General features: G+C 45.6%; 1 protein-coding gene across 3 annotated transcripts in view; it reads right to left on the reverse strand.

Annotated features, from left to right (window-relative positions):
• LOC140485527 (complexin-1) overlaps positions 1-15,758 on the reverse strand; it is a 236,841-nt gene that overhangs the window by 47,409 nt on the left and 173,674 nt on the right. For all 3 annotated transcript variants that reach the window (XM_072583709.1, XM_072583710.1, XM_072583711.1), the window contains exon 3: positions 14,655-14,830. In XM_072583709.1, coding sequence (XP_072439810.1) covers positions 14,655-14,830 — 176 coding nt within the window. The remainder of the gene's footprint in view (positions 1-14,654; positions 14,831-15,758) is intronic.

Below are 15,758 nucleotides of genomic sequence, written 5' to 3' on the forward strand. Positions count from 1 at the left end.
GAATAGGAGAACAAGGGGTGGGTTATGGGAATAGGTGAATAAGTGGGGTGGGGGATGGGAATAGGAGAACAAGGGGTGGGGGAAGTGAATAGGTGAACAAGCGGGGTGGGGGATGGGAATAGGAGAACAAGGGGTGGGGGAAGTGAATAGGTGACAAGCGGGGTGGGGGATGGGAACAGGAGAAGAAGTGGGGTGGGGGAAGGGAATAGGTGAACAAGCGGGGTGATGGATGGGAATAGGAGAACAAGGGGTAGGGGAAGGGAATAGGTGAACAAGCGGGGTGGGGGAAGGGAGTAGGTGAACAAGCGGGGTGGGGGAAGGGAATAGGTGAACAAGCTGGGTGGGGGAAGGGAATAGGAGAACAAGGGGTGGGGGATGGGAATAGGTGAACAAGCGGGGTGGGGGATGGGAATAGGAGAACAAGGGGTGGGGGAAGTGAATAGGTGAACAAGGGGTGGGGGATGGGAATAGGTGAATAAGCGGGCTGGGGGATGGGAACAGGAGAACAAGGGGTGGGGGAAGGGAATAGGTGAACAAGCGGGGTGGGGGAGGGGAATAGGAGAACAAGCGGGGTGGGGGAAGTGAATAGGAGAACAAGGGGTGGGGGGAGGGAATAGGTGAACGAACAGGGTGGGGGAAGGGAACAGGAGAACAAGGGGTGGGGGAAGGGAATAGGTGAACAAGGGGTGGGGGAAGGGACTAGGTGAACAAGCGGGATGGGGGATGCGAACAGGAGAACAAGGGGTGGGGGGAGGGAATAGGAGAACAAGGGGTGGGGGAAGGGAATAGGTGAACAAGGGGTGGGGGAAGGGAATAGGTGAACAAGGGGGGTGGGGGAAGGGAATAGGAGAACAAGGGGTGGGGGAAGGGAATAGGAGAACAAGGGGTGGGGGAAGGGAATAGGTGAACAAGGGGTGGGGGAAGGGAATAGGTGAACAAGGGGGGTGGGGGAAGGGAATAGGAGAACAAGGGGTGGGGGAAGGGAATAGGAGAACAAGGGGTGGGGGAAGGGAATAGGTGAACAAGGGGGGTGGGGGAAGGGAATAGGAGAACAAGGGGTGGGGGAAGGGAATAGGAGAACAAGGGGGGTGGGGGAAGGGAATAGGAGAACAAGGGGTGGGGGAAGGGAATAGGTGAACAAGCGGGGTGGGGGAAGGGAATAGGAGAACAAGGGGTGGGGGAAGGGAATAGGAGAACAAGGGGGGTGGGGGAAGGGAATAGGAGAACAAGGGGTGGGGGAAGGGAATAGGTGAACAAGCGGGGGTGGGGGAAGGGAATAGGAGAACAAGGGGTGGGGGAAGGGAACAGGAGAACAAGGGGTAGGGGAAGGGAATAGGTGAACAAGCGGGGGTGGGGGAAGGGAATAGGAGAACAAGGGGTGGGGGAAGGGAATAGGAGAACAAGGGGGGTGGGGGAAGGGAATAGGTGAACAAGGGGTGGGGGAAGGGAATAGGTGAACAAGCGGGGTGGGGGAATGGAATAGGTGAACAAACGGGGTGGGGGATGGGAATAGGTGAACAAGCGGGGTGAGGGATGGGAATTGGAGAACAAGCGGGGGGGGGGGAAGGGAACAGGAGAAAAAGGGGGGTGCAGGATGGGAATAGGAGAACAAGCGGGGTGGGGGAAGGGAATAGGAGAACAAGCGGGGTGGGGGTTGGGAACAGGTGAACAAGCGGGGTGGGGGATGGGAACAGGAGAACAAGGGGTGGGGGAAGGGAATAGGAGAACAAGGGGTGGGGGAAGGGAAGAGGTGAACAAGCGGGGTGGGGGAAGGGAATAGGAGAACAAGGGGTGGGGGAAGGGAATAGGAGAACAAGGGGTGGGGGAAGGGAATAGGTGAACAAGCGGGGTGGGGGATGGGAATTGGAGAACAAGCGGGGTGGGGGAAGGGAATAGGTGACAAGCGGGGTGGGGGATGGGAACAGGAGAAGAAGTGGGGTGGGGGAAGGGAATAGGTGAACAAGCGGGCTGGGGGATGGGAACAGGAGAACAAGGGGTGGGGGAAGTGAATAGGTGAACAAGCGGGGTGGGGGTGGGAATAGGAGAACAAGGGGTGGGGGAAGTGAATTGGTGAACAAGCGGGGTGGGGGATGGGAATAGGAGAACAAGGGGTGGGGGAAGGGAGTAGGTGAACAAGCGGGGTGGGGGAAGGGAATAGGTGAACAAGGGGTGGGGGGTGGGAATAGGAGAACAAGGGGTGGGTTATGGGAATAGGTGAATAAGTGGGGTGGGGGATGGGAATAGGAGAACAAGGGGTGGGGGAAGTGAATAGGTGAACAAGCGGGGTGGGGGATGGGAATAGGAGAACAAGGGGTGGGGGAAGTGAATAGGTGACAAGCGGGGTGGGGGATGGGAACAGGAGAAGAAGTGGGGTGGGGGAAGGGAATAGGTGAACAAGCGGGGTGATGGATGGGAATAGGAGAACAAGGGGTAGGGGAAGGGAATAGGTGAACAAGCGGGGTGGGGGAAGGGAGTAGGTGAACAAGCGGGGTGGGGGAAGGGAATAGGTGAACAAGCTGGGTGGGGGAAGGGAATAGGAGAACAAGGGGTGGGGGATGGGAATAGGTGAACAAGCGGGGTGGGGGATGGGAATAGGAGAACAAGGGGTGGGGGAAGTGAATAGGTGAACAAGGGGTGGGGGATGGGAATAGGTGAATAAGCGGGCTGGGGGATGGGAACAGGAGAACAAGGGGTGGGGGAAGGGAATAGGTGAACAAGCGGGGTGGGGGAGGGGAATAGGAGAACAAGCGGGGTGGGGGAAGTGAATAGGAGAACAAGGGGTGGGGGGAGGGAATAGGTGAACGAACAGGGTGGGGGAAGGGAACAGGAGAACAAGGGGTGGGGGAAGGGAATAGGTGAACAAGGGGTGGGGGAAGGGACTAGGTGAACAAGCGGGATGGGGGATGCGAACAGGAGAACAAGGGGTGGGGGGAGGGAATAGGAGAACAAGGGGTGGGGGGAGGGAATAGGTGAACAAGCGGGGTGGGGGAAGGGAACAGGAGAACAAGGGGTGGGGGGAGGGAATAGGTGAACGAACAGGGTGGGGGAAGGGAATAGGAGAACAAGGGGTGGGGGAAGGGAATAGGTGAACAAGGGGTGGGGGAAGGGAATAGGTGAACAAGCGGGGTGGGGGAAGGGAATAGGAGAACAAGGGGTAGGGGAAGGGAATAGGAGAACAAGGGGTGGGGGGAGGGAATAGGTGAACAAGCGGGGTGGGGAATGGGAACAGGAGAACAAGGGGTGGGGGGAGGGAATAGGAGAACAAGGGGTGGGGGGAGGGAATAGGTGAACATGCGGGGTGGGGGAAGGGATTAGGTGAACAAGGGGTGGGGGGAGGGAATAGGTGAACGAACAGGATGGGGGAAGGGAATAGGAGAACAAGGGGTGGGGGAAGGGAATAGGTGAACAAACGGCGTGGGGGAAGGGAATAGGAGAACAAGGGGTGGGGGAAAGGAGTAGGTGAACAAGCGGGGTGGGGGAAGGGAATAGGTGAACAAGCGGGGTGGGGGAAGGGAACAGGAGAACAAGGGGTGGGGGAAGGGAATAGGTGAACAAGCGGGGTGGGGGAAGGGAATAGGAGAACAAGGGGTGGGGGAAGGGAATAGGTGAACAAGCGGGGTGGGGGAAGGGAACCGGAGAACAAGGGGTAGGGGAAGGGAATAGGTGAACGAGCGGGGTGGGGGAAGGGAATAGGAGAACAAGGGATAGGGGAAGGGAATAGGAGAACAAGGGGTGGGGGGAGGGAATAGGTGAACAAGCGGAGTGGGGAATGGGAACAGGAGAACAAGGGGTGGGGGGAGGGAATAGGTGAACATGCGGGGTGGGGGAAGGGAATAGGTGAACAAGGGGTGGGGGGAGGGAATAGGTGAACATGCGGGGTGGGGGAAGGGAATAGGTGAACAAGGGGTGGGGGGAGGGAATAGGTGAACGAACAGGGTGGGGGAAGGGAATAGGAGAACAAGGGGTGGGGGAAGGGAATAGGTGAACAAACGGGGTGGGGGAAGGGAATAGGAGAACAAGCGGGGTGGGGGAAAGGAGTAGGTGAACAAGCGGGGTGGGGGAAGGGAATAGGTGAACAAGCGGGGTGGGGGAATGGGAACAGGAGAACAAGGGGTGGGGGAAGGGAATAGAATGGCCGGAGGAGAACAATTTAGAAGACTGAGGGTGACTTGGCCAAAGCATACAAGATACTGAATGATCCTGCTATAATTTCCTTTATGACAATGGCCATCATTAGGCGAGATATTATTAATTTAAATTTCCCCAAATGCAATGGTGGTAATGAACTCACATCCCTAAAGCACTAGCCTGGGCCTAGATTACAACAGCATTGACATTTTCAATAGACTACCACCTCAGCCAGAATGTGAGCCAACTGGTCCTGGGGAATTGTCAGTCTTTAGCTTGATCAGCTTTCCCTGTGCCTTCTCCTCATTCTAAGTTTCTAGTTCCCTTTCAGCACTTGATCTTTTAAGTATCTTGGAGAGGTTTTCTCTACGTTTTCTACAGTGAAGACAGATATAAAATCCCTCTTGAGTACCACTACCATTAAAATTCCCAGCTTTAGTGGGAATTACGTTACTCTGACTGTGTTATTGTAGTAGAATTAACCCTTCTGACCCTTAGGCAAAGGAATTTGGTGTAAAAGTATTGAATGCTTATTGGGCATTATCATCAACCTGCTGGAATGAATTTCACATAAATGGGCATAGAGCCTTCAGCAGTCAAATAAACCAACATATGATTGAGGCACATACAGCTATGAGATTAAATCTATCATTAGGGGCAACAATTTAGAGAGAAATGTTAGTCAGGATAAATTGCATAACCTCCCTGTTTTCTTTTCAAAGTAATGCACCCTGAAAACCTGAGAACAGACTGTTAGAGACTTGTTCTAATGTTTTATTCTAAGACCATACTCCCAATGATGTGTATGGCCTCAGTCATCAGATTAAATTTACAATCCCTTGGGCCATAAGTGGAAGTCTTCACCAGAATAGAGTTAATTATTGTAACTATGCAAAATCCAATGAAATAAAAAGGACATTAGCTGTCCTCCAACAGTTACGAATGATAAACTTGGAAAATTACTGGATTTTCAGATATTCCTCTCAGATGAGATGAAAAAATGAAGATCTCTGATGGAGATTATATGTTCAATTTTGTCAATGAGCTTGAACACACGAAAGAGTGACTATACTGCAAAATTCTCAAAGATCTTCATAAAATATAAAACGTTTAGGAACAATCCTGAAGAATATGATACAATTAGCAATCTATCAAAAAATAAATAGCCAACTGTTTAAATTAATTATGAACAGTAATCATTTGCCCGTCTGCTCTGAAATGAAACCAGCAGATTTATTATTTATGATATGATTCCAAGCAGTTTATCTGTGATTCCTTTCTGTCGCAATATATGTTGTTCCTGAGTGAACATTAAGATGGTGATTGCAGTGAGCAGTGATGGTCTCTGTTTGATCACACTCCTTGAATGCTGTTTATTGCTCACTAGTTCATTCCAAATAGGAAACAACATCGAAAAGTGGATGCATTCCCCTCCTCAATGGTAACTCAACACACCTGAGGGAATGGGCTGAGATTGAGTCAAAACCCGCTTGTATTCCCCCCCATCTCCTTTTAGATCTTGATTTACAAAGCTGGGCTGCATTTGCCCATTTTTTGGTTGTTATTTGGGTGTCTGCATATGACTCACTGCAACATTTCTCATCCTATTTTCCGCTTCTCACTTCATTAAGGATGCAGTCACCTTCTTTAGTATCCTTTACCTACCATTTTTCTTTAATTCACTAAATGGGAAGTGGGCATTACTGGCTGGGCCAGCATTTGTTGCCCATCCCTAGTTGCCCTTGAGAAGATGGTGGTAAACTGCCTTCCTGAACCACTGCAGTCTATGTGCTGTAGGTAAACCCACGATGCCCATAGGAAGAGAATTCCAGGATTTAACCCAGTGATACTTAAGGAACAGAACTATATTTCCAAGTCAGGATGGTGAGTGGCTTGGAGGGGAACTTGTAGGTGGTAGTGATCCCATGTTTCTGACTAGTCTGTGAGACAGCTCTCCCAATTTTGATACTAACCTCTCAATATTACTAAGTGTGACTGAGCAGGGTCAACAGGGCTCTTTCTGCTGTTGTCTTTTCTGGTGTCTAGGTTAATACCAGTCTTCGTAGAGATTGATACAATTGAGTGGCTTGCTAGGCCATTTCAGAGGGCAGTTAAGAGTCAACCACATTGCTGAGGGTCTGGAGTCACATGTAGGTCAAACCAGGTGAGACCTGAAGGACATTAGTGAACGAGATGGATTTTTCCAACAATCGAAAATGGTTTCATGGTCATTCTTAATTTCAGATATCTATTTTTCATGCAGCAAGATGAGTGACATTCCACTATTGCTGGGAGTTCCGGTATTCAGGCCATTGACATCATATTTAATGCCCAGCTACACACACTTCAGATACTCCAAGACAGGAACAGCCTCAAACACCATCCACCTAGTCTCAGAAAGGGAAGCTGGCACCATGCTTTTCAGAGTGGAACCTGGAGTTCCTGGTGGACAGAACGATAGCAAGGAGAACCATTCCCTAGCCAGCAGGCCCACCACAGGGGGCCAAGAATTCAAACACAGCTGGCTTGGACATAGCAGCCTTCATCACTGCTGTCTCCAGAGTCCGACTACATGCACAGCAATGCAGGGAGAAGCTCAATGATCTTCTGCACTCTTCGAGGAGACATGTCACTATTTTCTCTTTACTACATCACACTTACTCTAACTTTGCTACTGCACACAAACTTGACCAACACTCATTTCTAACAAACTCAGTACTGCACGCAGTATCTCCTCTCCCTTGCTCACACTTCCCTCACCCTTCACAATGACTATCCCATCCTGCCTTTTGGCTGAGGTACTATGCAATCACACAGCTTGGCAGCATTCAAGAAAGGCACTAAACAAAATTTAGCTATGAGCCATAAGATGCATGAGATGGCTGTGTTCCTGCGCACAAACCGATCTAGCAGGAGCATGCAATCAAAGGTGTCCCTAATTCCAAAGTGGAGTTTTGAGTTGGTCTGTGATCAGCAATGATAATGTCATGGAGCTGGTGTTTTGCCAATGTTTGGACAAAAGGTGGAGGAGAATGCTGTACGTGGAGCGTTCAGGACACATTGGTGAAGGGTCATTAAAATGGAGATCTAGAGAAGCAAACAGTGAGCTGCATCTGCCAGGTAACCATTCTGACTTGAAATCAGGAACTGGTGCCAACTAGATTGTCAGGAGAGGAGGGGAGAATTGTAAACTGCATAAAATGATTAGAGATTAGCTAATAATGAGATGCATTTGCTTAGAAATAAGGCATTCATCATTCATTAGCAAGACTCAGAACTTATTGTTGAAACCTTTAGGGGAAAATTGGAACTCTTTTTTTCTTGGCAGTGAGATTTGGATTTTTCCAATCTGACCATATTTTCCCACATTTCTCACCATGAGCCAAGCTGCTCAAAGTTTGGGAAAATTGATACAAAGAGAAAGAAAAGAAGAAAAAGAGAAGCTTTTAGCAGGTGCAAGGGGAACAAGTCAGCAGAGCCATTAGTGGTGTATAGAAAGTGCAGGGTGGTGCTTAAGAAAGTAATTAGGCAAAGCAAAAAGGGAATATGAGAAAGCTCTGGCCAGTAAAAGTAGCAACAATCCCAAGATATTCTGTCAGTATTTTACTGGGAAGAGGATAACCAGTGAACAAGGAGGGACCAAGGGGGCAATCTGTGGGTGGAACCAGAGGACATTGGTAGAGTGTTGAACCAATACTTCACATTTGTCTTCATTCAAGAGAGTAAGGATGAACCCATGCAACCTGGAGAAGAGACAACAGCGTGCTCGAGCAACTTGACAGAGGGAAGGTCAAGGTTTTGGAGGTGTGGAAGGCTTTAAAGTGGATAAATATCCAGGTCCAAATGAACTGTGGTCCAGGCTGCTGTGGGAGATAGGGGCACTGATCCAAAGTTTGAGTTCTTCTCTCTCCGCAGAGGAGGTACTAGGGTACTGACCAACTGCTCATATGGTTTCAACATTTCAGAAAGTTTGTAGAGATAAGCCAGAGAGCGAGACCAGAGAGTCTCATGTCAAGGGTAGGGAAAATATTGGAGAAGATTCTGATGGGGAGTATCTCTCTCCACTTGGAGAGGCAAAGCTTGATCTGGGATAGTCAACATGATTTTGTCAGAGGGAGGTCATACCGAACAAATTTGATTGCATTTTTCGAATTGATGGCCAGGCATGTAGATGAAGGTTGTGTATTTGATGTAGTTTAAATGGATTTTAACAAAGCGTTTGTTAAGAAGTCCCACATAGCAGACTTATCAAGAAGGCAACTGCACATTGGATAGAAGGTAATTTAAGAAAGTGGTTTCCACATTAGCTCAGTTGTAGGATACAGAGGGTGCTGACAGAAGGCTCATTGAGTGACTGGAAGCCAGTGTCCAGTGACGTACCACAAGGTCTGTGCTGGGTCCCCCTATTATTTGCCATTTATATAAATGATAAAGATGACTGTGTGGGGTTTGGATTAGTACATTTACAGATTACACAAAGTGTGGTCGATGGTTAACAGTGAGGTTGAGTATCTTGGGTTACAAGAAGATATAAATAGAATGGTCAAACGGACAAATAAGTGGTCAATGGAAATTTACCCCTGAAAAGTGTGAAGTGATACACTTTGGAAGAAGTAATTTCACAAGGAAGTATCCAATGAACAGCATTATATTAGAAGGTGCTGTAGAACAAAAAGACCTTAAAGTGTTTGTCTATAAATCTTTGAAGGTAGAAGTTTAAGTTAGTACGGTGGTGATAAAGTCTCATGGGACACTTGCCTTAATCAATCGAGATTACAAAATCAGGGAAATCATGAGGGAGTTGTACAGATCTTTGGTGAGACCACAGTCATTGTACTGTGTGCAATACTCTCGCCACAGATACTACCAGCTCTGCTGAGTTTTTTCAGCAATCTCTGATTTCATTACTGTGTGCTGTTCTGATCACCACATTACAGGAAGAAAGTGATTGCAATTGGAGATGGTGCAGAGGAGATTCACCAGGGTGCTGTCCAGCATGGAGGATGTAGGTTATAAAGCAAGGTTGGACAGTTTTGGGGGTTTTCATTGGAGCAGAGAATTGAGGGGGTGATTAATTGAGGTGTACAAGATTATGAAGGGCCTGAACAGAGTGGATAAGGAGCAGCTGTTCCCCTCAGTTGAAGGGTCAGCCAGAGGGAACATAGGTTCAAGGTGAGGGGTGGGAGGTTTTGGGGGATGTGTGGAGACACGGCCATTTTAAGGCCTGAATGGTCATGTGAAATTTTTACAGATCCAGTTTTTTAATAGGTGGGGGAGCAATTGAGTGTACTAGGGAGGTTGGTTGGCTTTGGGGCAAGAGTGATTGTCAGCTGGTCAGGAGGCAATGGGTGGGTTTAGGATAGTGAGGCCAGAACTAGGGAATAGTGACTTGTGTTCTGGGGGTGGTGTGTGGATGGTCAGTGGCTGGTCCATGGGTAGTTGGATTGTCTTAGGGAATGAAAGGGGGTTGTCACTTTGGGTCTGTATGGGGTAGTCATGAGGTCAGTATGGAGTTACTTAGGAGTTGAACTATCTTTTAATTTGCCTAACCTTTCGTAGACAATTACCCATTCATACCCTTGATTTCTCTCTCTCTCTCTCTCATCTCTATAGGGAGGCTTCCAGGTCAGGGAATAGCCCACTGTAGGTTTGTGTGCCAGGATTTTCACAAATACCTACAGCCAGCTCAGTCATATGTCTGGTCATGGATGATCTGGGCACCAAGAAGATTGGGCGGAGTAACTGAATCTTTAATCTTGACGGAACATTTTACATAAACCTCTTGAAAATGTTGTGACAGTTTTGTTTTATATTACATGCAAGGATCAGAGATTATGACTATCACAAATCATTGAACAGCCACACGTTCTATCTAACAAGAAAAGATTTCAAATGCATGAGCACTTTCTTTTTACCATTGGGAAGTATTGACATTATTTCGCACCATAGAAATACAAAAATAAATATTTATTGACCTGGTTAAGAATAAGAATTAATGGATATCATTAAAAGAAACATCCATTTCTCCCTTATCTAATGTGATGCTGCTTAAATGTACTTTGAATTCTGTCTCTGTAGAGCTATTATCATTCGATAATCAGCCATTTATTGAATGTTCTCCAGGACTTGAATGGGTCATTATCAACAACTTAGCACCACTTCTGGAAATGTGAATGTTATCTAAAGGTGGCTTTACAGAGGTGGAAGGTATAATAAGAGAAAGCTGATAGGTAGCGAGAGAAAGTTCAGTATAATATACAATAGAATTAACAATTTAATTTCTTTTATTTTACTTAAGATCAATGTTCATTTTTTTCACCAGGCAGCTCGTGAAATCAGCATCACGTTTCAACTCAGTGAAACCTGTCAGCTGCATTTCTCTTTCTTTCTCCTTCACTGTTACCATTTCATTCAGTCATTCTTGACGTCACTTACCTCTCCTTTCAGGCATTCCTTAAAATCTAATTCTTTAACCATGCTTTTGTTTATACACTCTTATATCAGTTTGTGTAGTTTATTGCTAAATTTGTTTAGTAATATGCCTGTGAAGCACCTTGAGATGTTTTATGTTAAAAGTGCTATATAAATTAATGTTGTTATTATCAAACAAAATTTGAAACTGAGCCATATGAGGTTGTAATGGAAGATATGTGATTTTAATATCATTTACTTTACAGGTTTTCTTTTGAGCTAGTGGCATGTGGGTTTGGTTTGTGTGTATGAAAGGGTTTGATGATTAACTTGTCAGTATTCATGGAGCCATATCTCTTAAACTGATGTAGAGAGAGAAGTCCTGGGATGGTAATGGGGATTTGTTGCATTGGGAGCGTTTTAGGACCTGACAGTAGTTTGAAGGTTAGTAATTTGCTTTCAACTAAAAGAATAGGAATTTACTTTTTTTTGTTTAGGGATAAAAACCCATAGCTTGGAAATCACTTCTTTTCAATTCACAGAGTTTCTGCTTGAAGTTAAACGTGTGAAAGAGATTCTTAAAGAAGAGTTAGTTCAGAAAAGTTAGGAAATAGCTTACTTTGGTGTAATGATTTTAGTTTGCAAATTCTAGACCAGAAATGTTTGGTTAGACCCCTGAAAGGGTTACTCCAAGCTAAGGAATTGTAAAGTCAGTTGTGGAAATGAACAAAATAGCTATGTCAAACTTATAGATGTGATCGAGAAGGGAATTCTGCCTGGTATTTGCATACTGTAATGTGATGGTGTTGAGATGGATGGGATTGTATTTTGCCATGTGTCTTTAATTCTTTCAAATTATGTATATGTAGATAGTTTGGGTTATTCTATTTTACCTTCATTTCTTTTGTGCTACTAAACTTGTGTTTTACAGTTAAACTAAATCTGTAGCATTGTGTGCTTGTATTTCAGAAAATAACTACCTTGTTAAATTAAAAAAAAAGATCTGTCAAGCCAGATTTCAGTCAGCAATCTAACTGTTCCAGTAATAATGTTAGTTGGGATCATAACAAGTTTCAGAAATGTAGATCGTGGACCTGGCGAGGTGTCCTCTTGGCCTGGCCCGTGGCGTTCTCTTGTCCATGGTTCTCAGTAGCACAGCATGGTCTTTCAGCTGGTGTGACAGTCCCTCTGCCGCCATGACAGTCTCTCTGCTAACGTGGCTGTCTCCCGGGGTGTGAGAGGGTCCTGCCTGGGCATGTTCCAGAGGCAGCAGGAGGACATTGGGCAGGAGGCAGCTTCAGCAGCAGTGATGGCATCGTGGCCCAGAGCAGGAAGAGGGAGCTAATCAAAGGAATCAAAGGCTGTTGAATGTCCTGTGATGGAAGTCTAGGGAGCTAGGCAGAAATACACCAACCAGCTGTTCTGAAATAGTTATCTCTGGATTATCTCAGTACCATATGCAAATGAGTACAGAAATAGGAAGGAAGATGATGCAGGAAGAAGGGCTTTAAATTCCTGGAAAACTTGGACTGACTCAGGGGGAGATGTCACAGACTAAAACAATTCAGGATTTAGAACTGTAATGTGGAGGAATTTCTTCACCCAGAAAGTGATATGCCTGTGGGATTTTCTGCCAAAGGAAAACAATTGAGGCCAAAACATTGTCTGAGAAAAGGCTTATAAAAGGATCAAAGGGTATGGAGAGAAAGCAGAAACAGAGTACTGACATGGATGATCATACTGAGTGGAAGATCAGGCTCAAGGGTTGAATGGCCTTCTGCTCCCAGCATGTCTGTTCCTATGGCACCTGTACACACCGCATAAACTACATCTCAACAGAACTGCACTGGAATTCCTCAGAGAGGATTTTGCTTGAGCTGTTGGGGAGTGTAACTCAGCACAAATGTAAGAACTGGAAGAAAATATTGGAAAGTAATCCGACAATGACAATATGCAGAGAGGGGCAGAAAATAGAGAATAGTAAGTTAAAGGGCAGAATCAAAGTAAGGGGAGAAGGTAATGAATTCTAAATCAGAGTTACATTATATGTACAAACGTGAATACATACAGTATAATTAATAACATGGGGGAGTTACAAGCACAAGTTGCCTTGTAGGATTATAATGATGTGGCAATAACGGAGACCAGTTTTAAGGAAGAGTATATTCCTGGTTACAAGGTGTCCATAAAAGATAGCAAAGGAAATAAAGTAGGAGGGCTTTTTGGTAAATGAGAAAGAAGATGTTTTAGAAGGTTCAAGGACAGAATTGATTTGGCTTGAACTAAAGTATTTGAAGTGTGTAATGATAATTCTCACTGTGTGACAAACATGGTATATATAGTGTCAATAGAAGTGAAGCTGGAGAAGCATAGCAAGTCAGACAGCATCAGAGGAGCAGGAACGTCAACGATATCTATAGAACTCCAGCAAATGGGAAGAATATAGAGAAATGTATTTTCAAGAAAATTACACAACAGTCTAAACATCAAAGTGCAATAGAAATATTCTCGTAGCAGTACAGAAGACTTGTGCTCCAGAACTTGTGCTCTCTTAGCCAAGCTGCTCCAGTACAGGTCCAATACTGGCATCTACCCGACAATGTGGAAAATTGCCCAGGAATGTCCTGTACACAAAAAGCAGGACAAATCCAATGTGTGGCACGGTGGCACAGTGGTTAGCACTACTGCCTCACAGCGCCAGAGACCCGGGTTCAATTCCTGCCTCAGACAACTGTCTGTGTGGAGTTTGTACATTCTCCCTGCGTCTGAGTGGGTTTGCTCTGGTTTCCTCTCACAGTCCAAAAATGTGCAGGTTAGATGAATTGGCCATTGTGTTAGGTGAAGAGGTAAATGTAGGGGAATGGGTCTGGGTGGGTTGCTCTTTGGAGGGTTGGTGTGGATTTGTTAGGCTGAAGGGCCTGTTTCCACACTATAAGTAATCTAATCAACTAATTACCACCCCATTAGTCTACTGTCAATCATCAGTAAAGTGATGGAAGGTGTTATCAAGCAGCACCTGCTCAGTGATGCTCAGTTTGGGTTCCCCCAGGGCCACTCAAATCCTGACCTCAAAACAGCCTTGGGTCAAACATAAACAAAGGAGCTGAGTTCCAGTCGGGAGAGTGGTAGCCCATGACATCAAGGTCACATTTGATGGATGTGGCACCAAGAAACTGGGGGAAAATTCTCTGCTGGTTGGAGGCATACCTGTCACAAAGAAGGATTGTTGCGGTTGTATGAGGTCAGTAATCTCAGTTCCAGACTTTTCTGCACGAGTTCCTCAGGGTAGTGTTCTCAGCCCAACCAGCTTCAGCTGTTTCAATGACCTTCCATCATAAGGTCAGAAATGAGTACGTTCACCAATGATTGTGCAATGTTCAGCAACATTTGCAACTCCTCAGATACTGAAGCAATCCATGTTCAACTGCAACAAGACTTGGGCATTATCCAATGTTAGCCTGACATGAGGCATCTGCAAGGCACAAGTCAGGAGTGTGATAGAATAATCACCAATTGCTTTGATATGTGCAGTTGCAACAACACTCAAGGACTTGACATCCAGGAGAAAGCAGCCACTTGATTGACACCACATCCACAAGCAAACACTTCTATGTATTCACCAGCACCACAACAGTTGGTATATTGAGTAAATCAACATCAAGGTGAAGGGACAGAAAGTAACATGCAAAACAAAACAAAATGAATAAACTTGCAGAGTGTCAATTTCTCTGAATTGTTATGTGTCACAGGCAATTGATGAATGAATTTTTAAAAATATCTCTATCTTGAGAGTCTGAGACTGTAAAGAAAGAGGAGTCTTGATTATCACACGTCCAGCTACCTAACCCATATCATGACATTACTAATGTATTTCTACAGACATTATAACCAGATATGTTATGACAAACTTCTAGAGCAAACGGGCATGGTGGTACAAAGGTAGGTCCAACACTGCTACACTATAACAGCCATAATTTGAAAGGTTGCCTGAATATAAATTCAACAATTACCAGCAACTTACCACCTCTACATCACTAAATCAAATAATCAAACTGTTTCACGTGATTATGTGAGTGGTCATTGATATTTTTTCAACCAGGAAATCAATTTCTCACCTTGTCACGGATTCCTTGTCGCATTACTTCCCGTTCAGCCTCCATTTTTGCGTATTTTCCTGCACGTTCTTCCTCTGCTTGTCGAATAGCTTCTAATCTTTCTTCTTCCTTTTTCTCAGCGTCTGGATCCTTCTCTTCATCACCACCCAACATTTTTCCCATGTCTTTGGTTGCTCCTAAATTTGTGGGATGATGCAATGAACAGAGTTAGGAGATTATCCACCAGAAAACTTTATTCTCAAATACTTTACAAAGGATACAGTTACATCATGTGTATTAAGCATTTCTAGGACAAAGCACAGAATGGAAAAAATTGACTGCAAGGATTCCACAGCTTCCTTTCATGCTGTTCAATTCTAATGCAGTGTTATCCACAGTATTCTGTTGTAGAATCACACTGGATACTATTTCTGATTTGGGCTGTTCTCTGGTCAGTAATGCTCAGGTTATGACAATCTATCCCATTAGTCTAATGGACCACCTGGTTTGAATCAGCATCGTCGAAGCTCAGTGCTGGGCAAAGCAACAGCTCTGTCTATTCAGAAACCATGGCCATGATTTTAATTTGTTGGAATCACATCCATTTGCACAGAATTAAGGTCAGGCCCATCTGGTCCCTCAAGAAATCCATAGGAAATTCCACAATTATTGACAGGACATATTGGTGCAGTCAAAAAGGCTTTACTCACCAATATCCCACTGCACCTTGTTTAATGTTAATGCAGTTATAAGGGACTTGGTGAGTCCATCCCTGAGGTAATGTATGCAGTGTCAGTCTCTCAATCTGAGAATTACCAAGAGAATGTGCAATAGAACTTCACTGGGCTAATACTCGGGATGGCAGGACTGTCCTATGAAGAGAATTTGATTTGACTGGGTCCGTATACACTAGAGTTTAGAAGGATGGCAGGGAATCTGATTAAATGAATAAAATTCTAATAGGGCTGAACAGATTAAAAACAGGGACGATGTTTTCCCCAGTTGGGGAGTCGAGAGCCAGAGGTTGTAAACTCAGCATACGGAATAGACCATTTGGGACTGAGATGAGGAAACTTTTCTGGGTTGGAAGGGTAGTGAAACTGAGGATTCCTCTACAACAGAAGG

Source organism: Chiloscyllium punctatum, chromosome 14, assembly GCF_047496795.1.
Source record: "Chiloscyllium punctatum isolate Juve2018m chromosome 14, sChiPun1.3, whole genome shotgun sequence".
Taxonomy (NCBI): domain Eukaryota; kingdom Metazoa; phylum Chordata; class Chondrichthyes; order Orectolobiformes; family Hemiscylliidae; genus Chiloscyllium; species Chiloscyllium punctatum.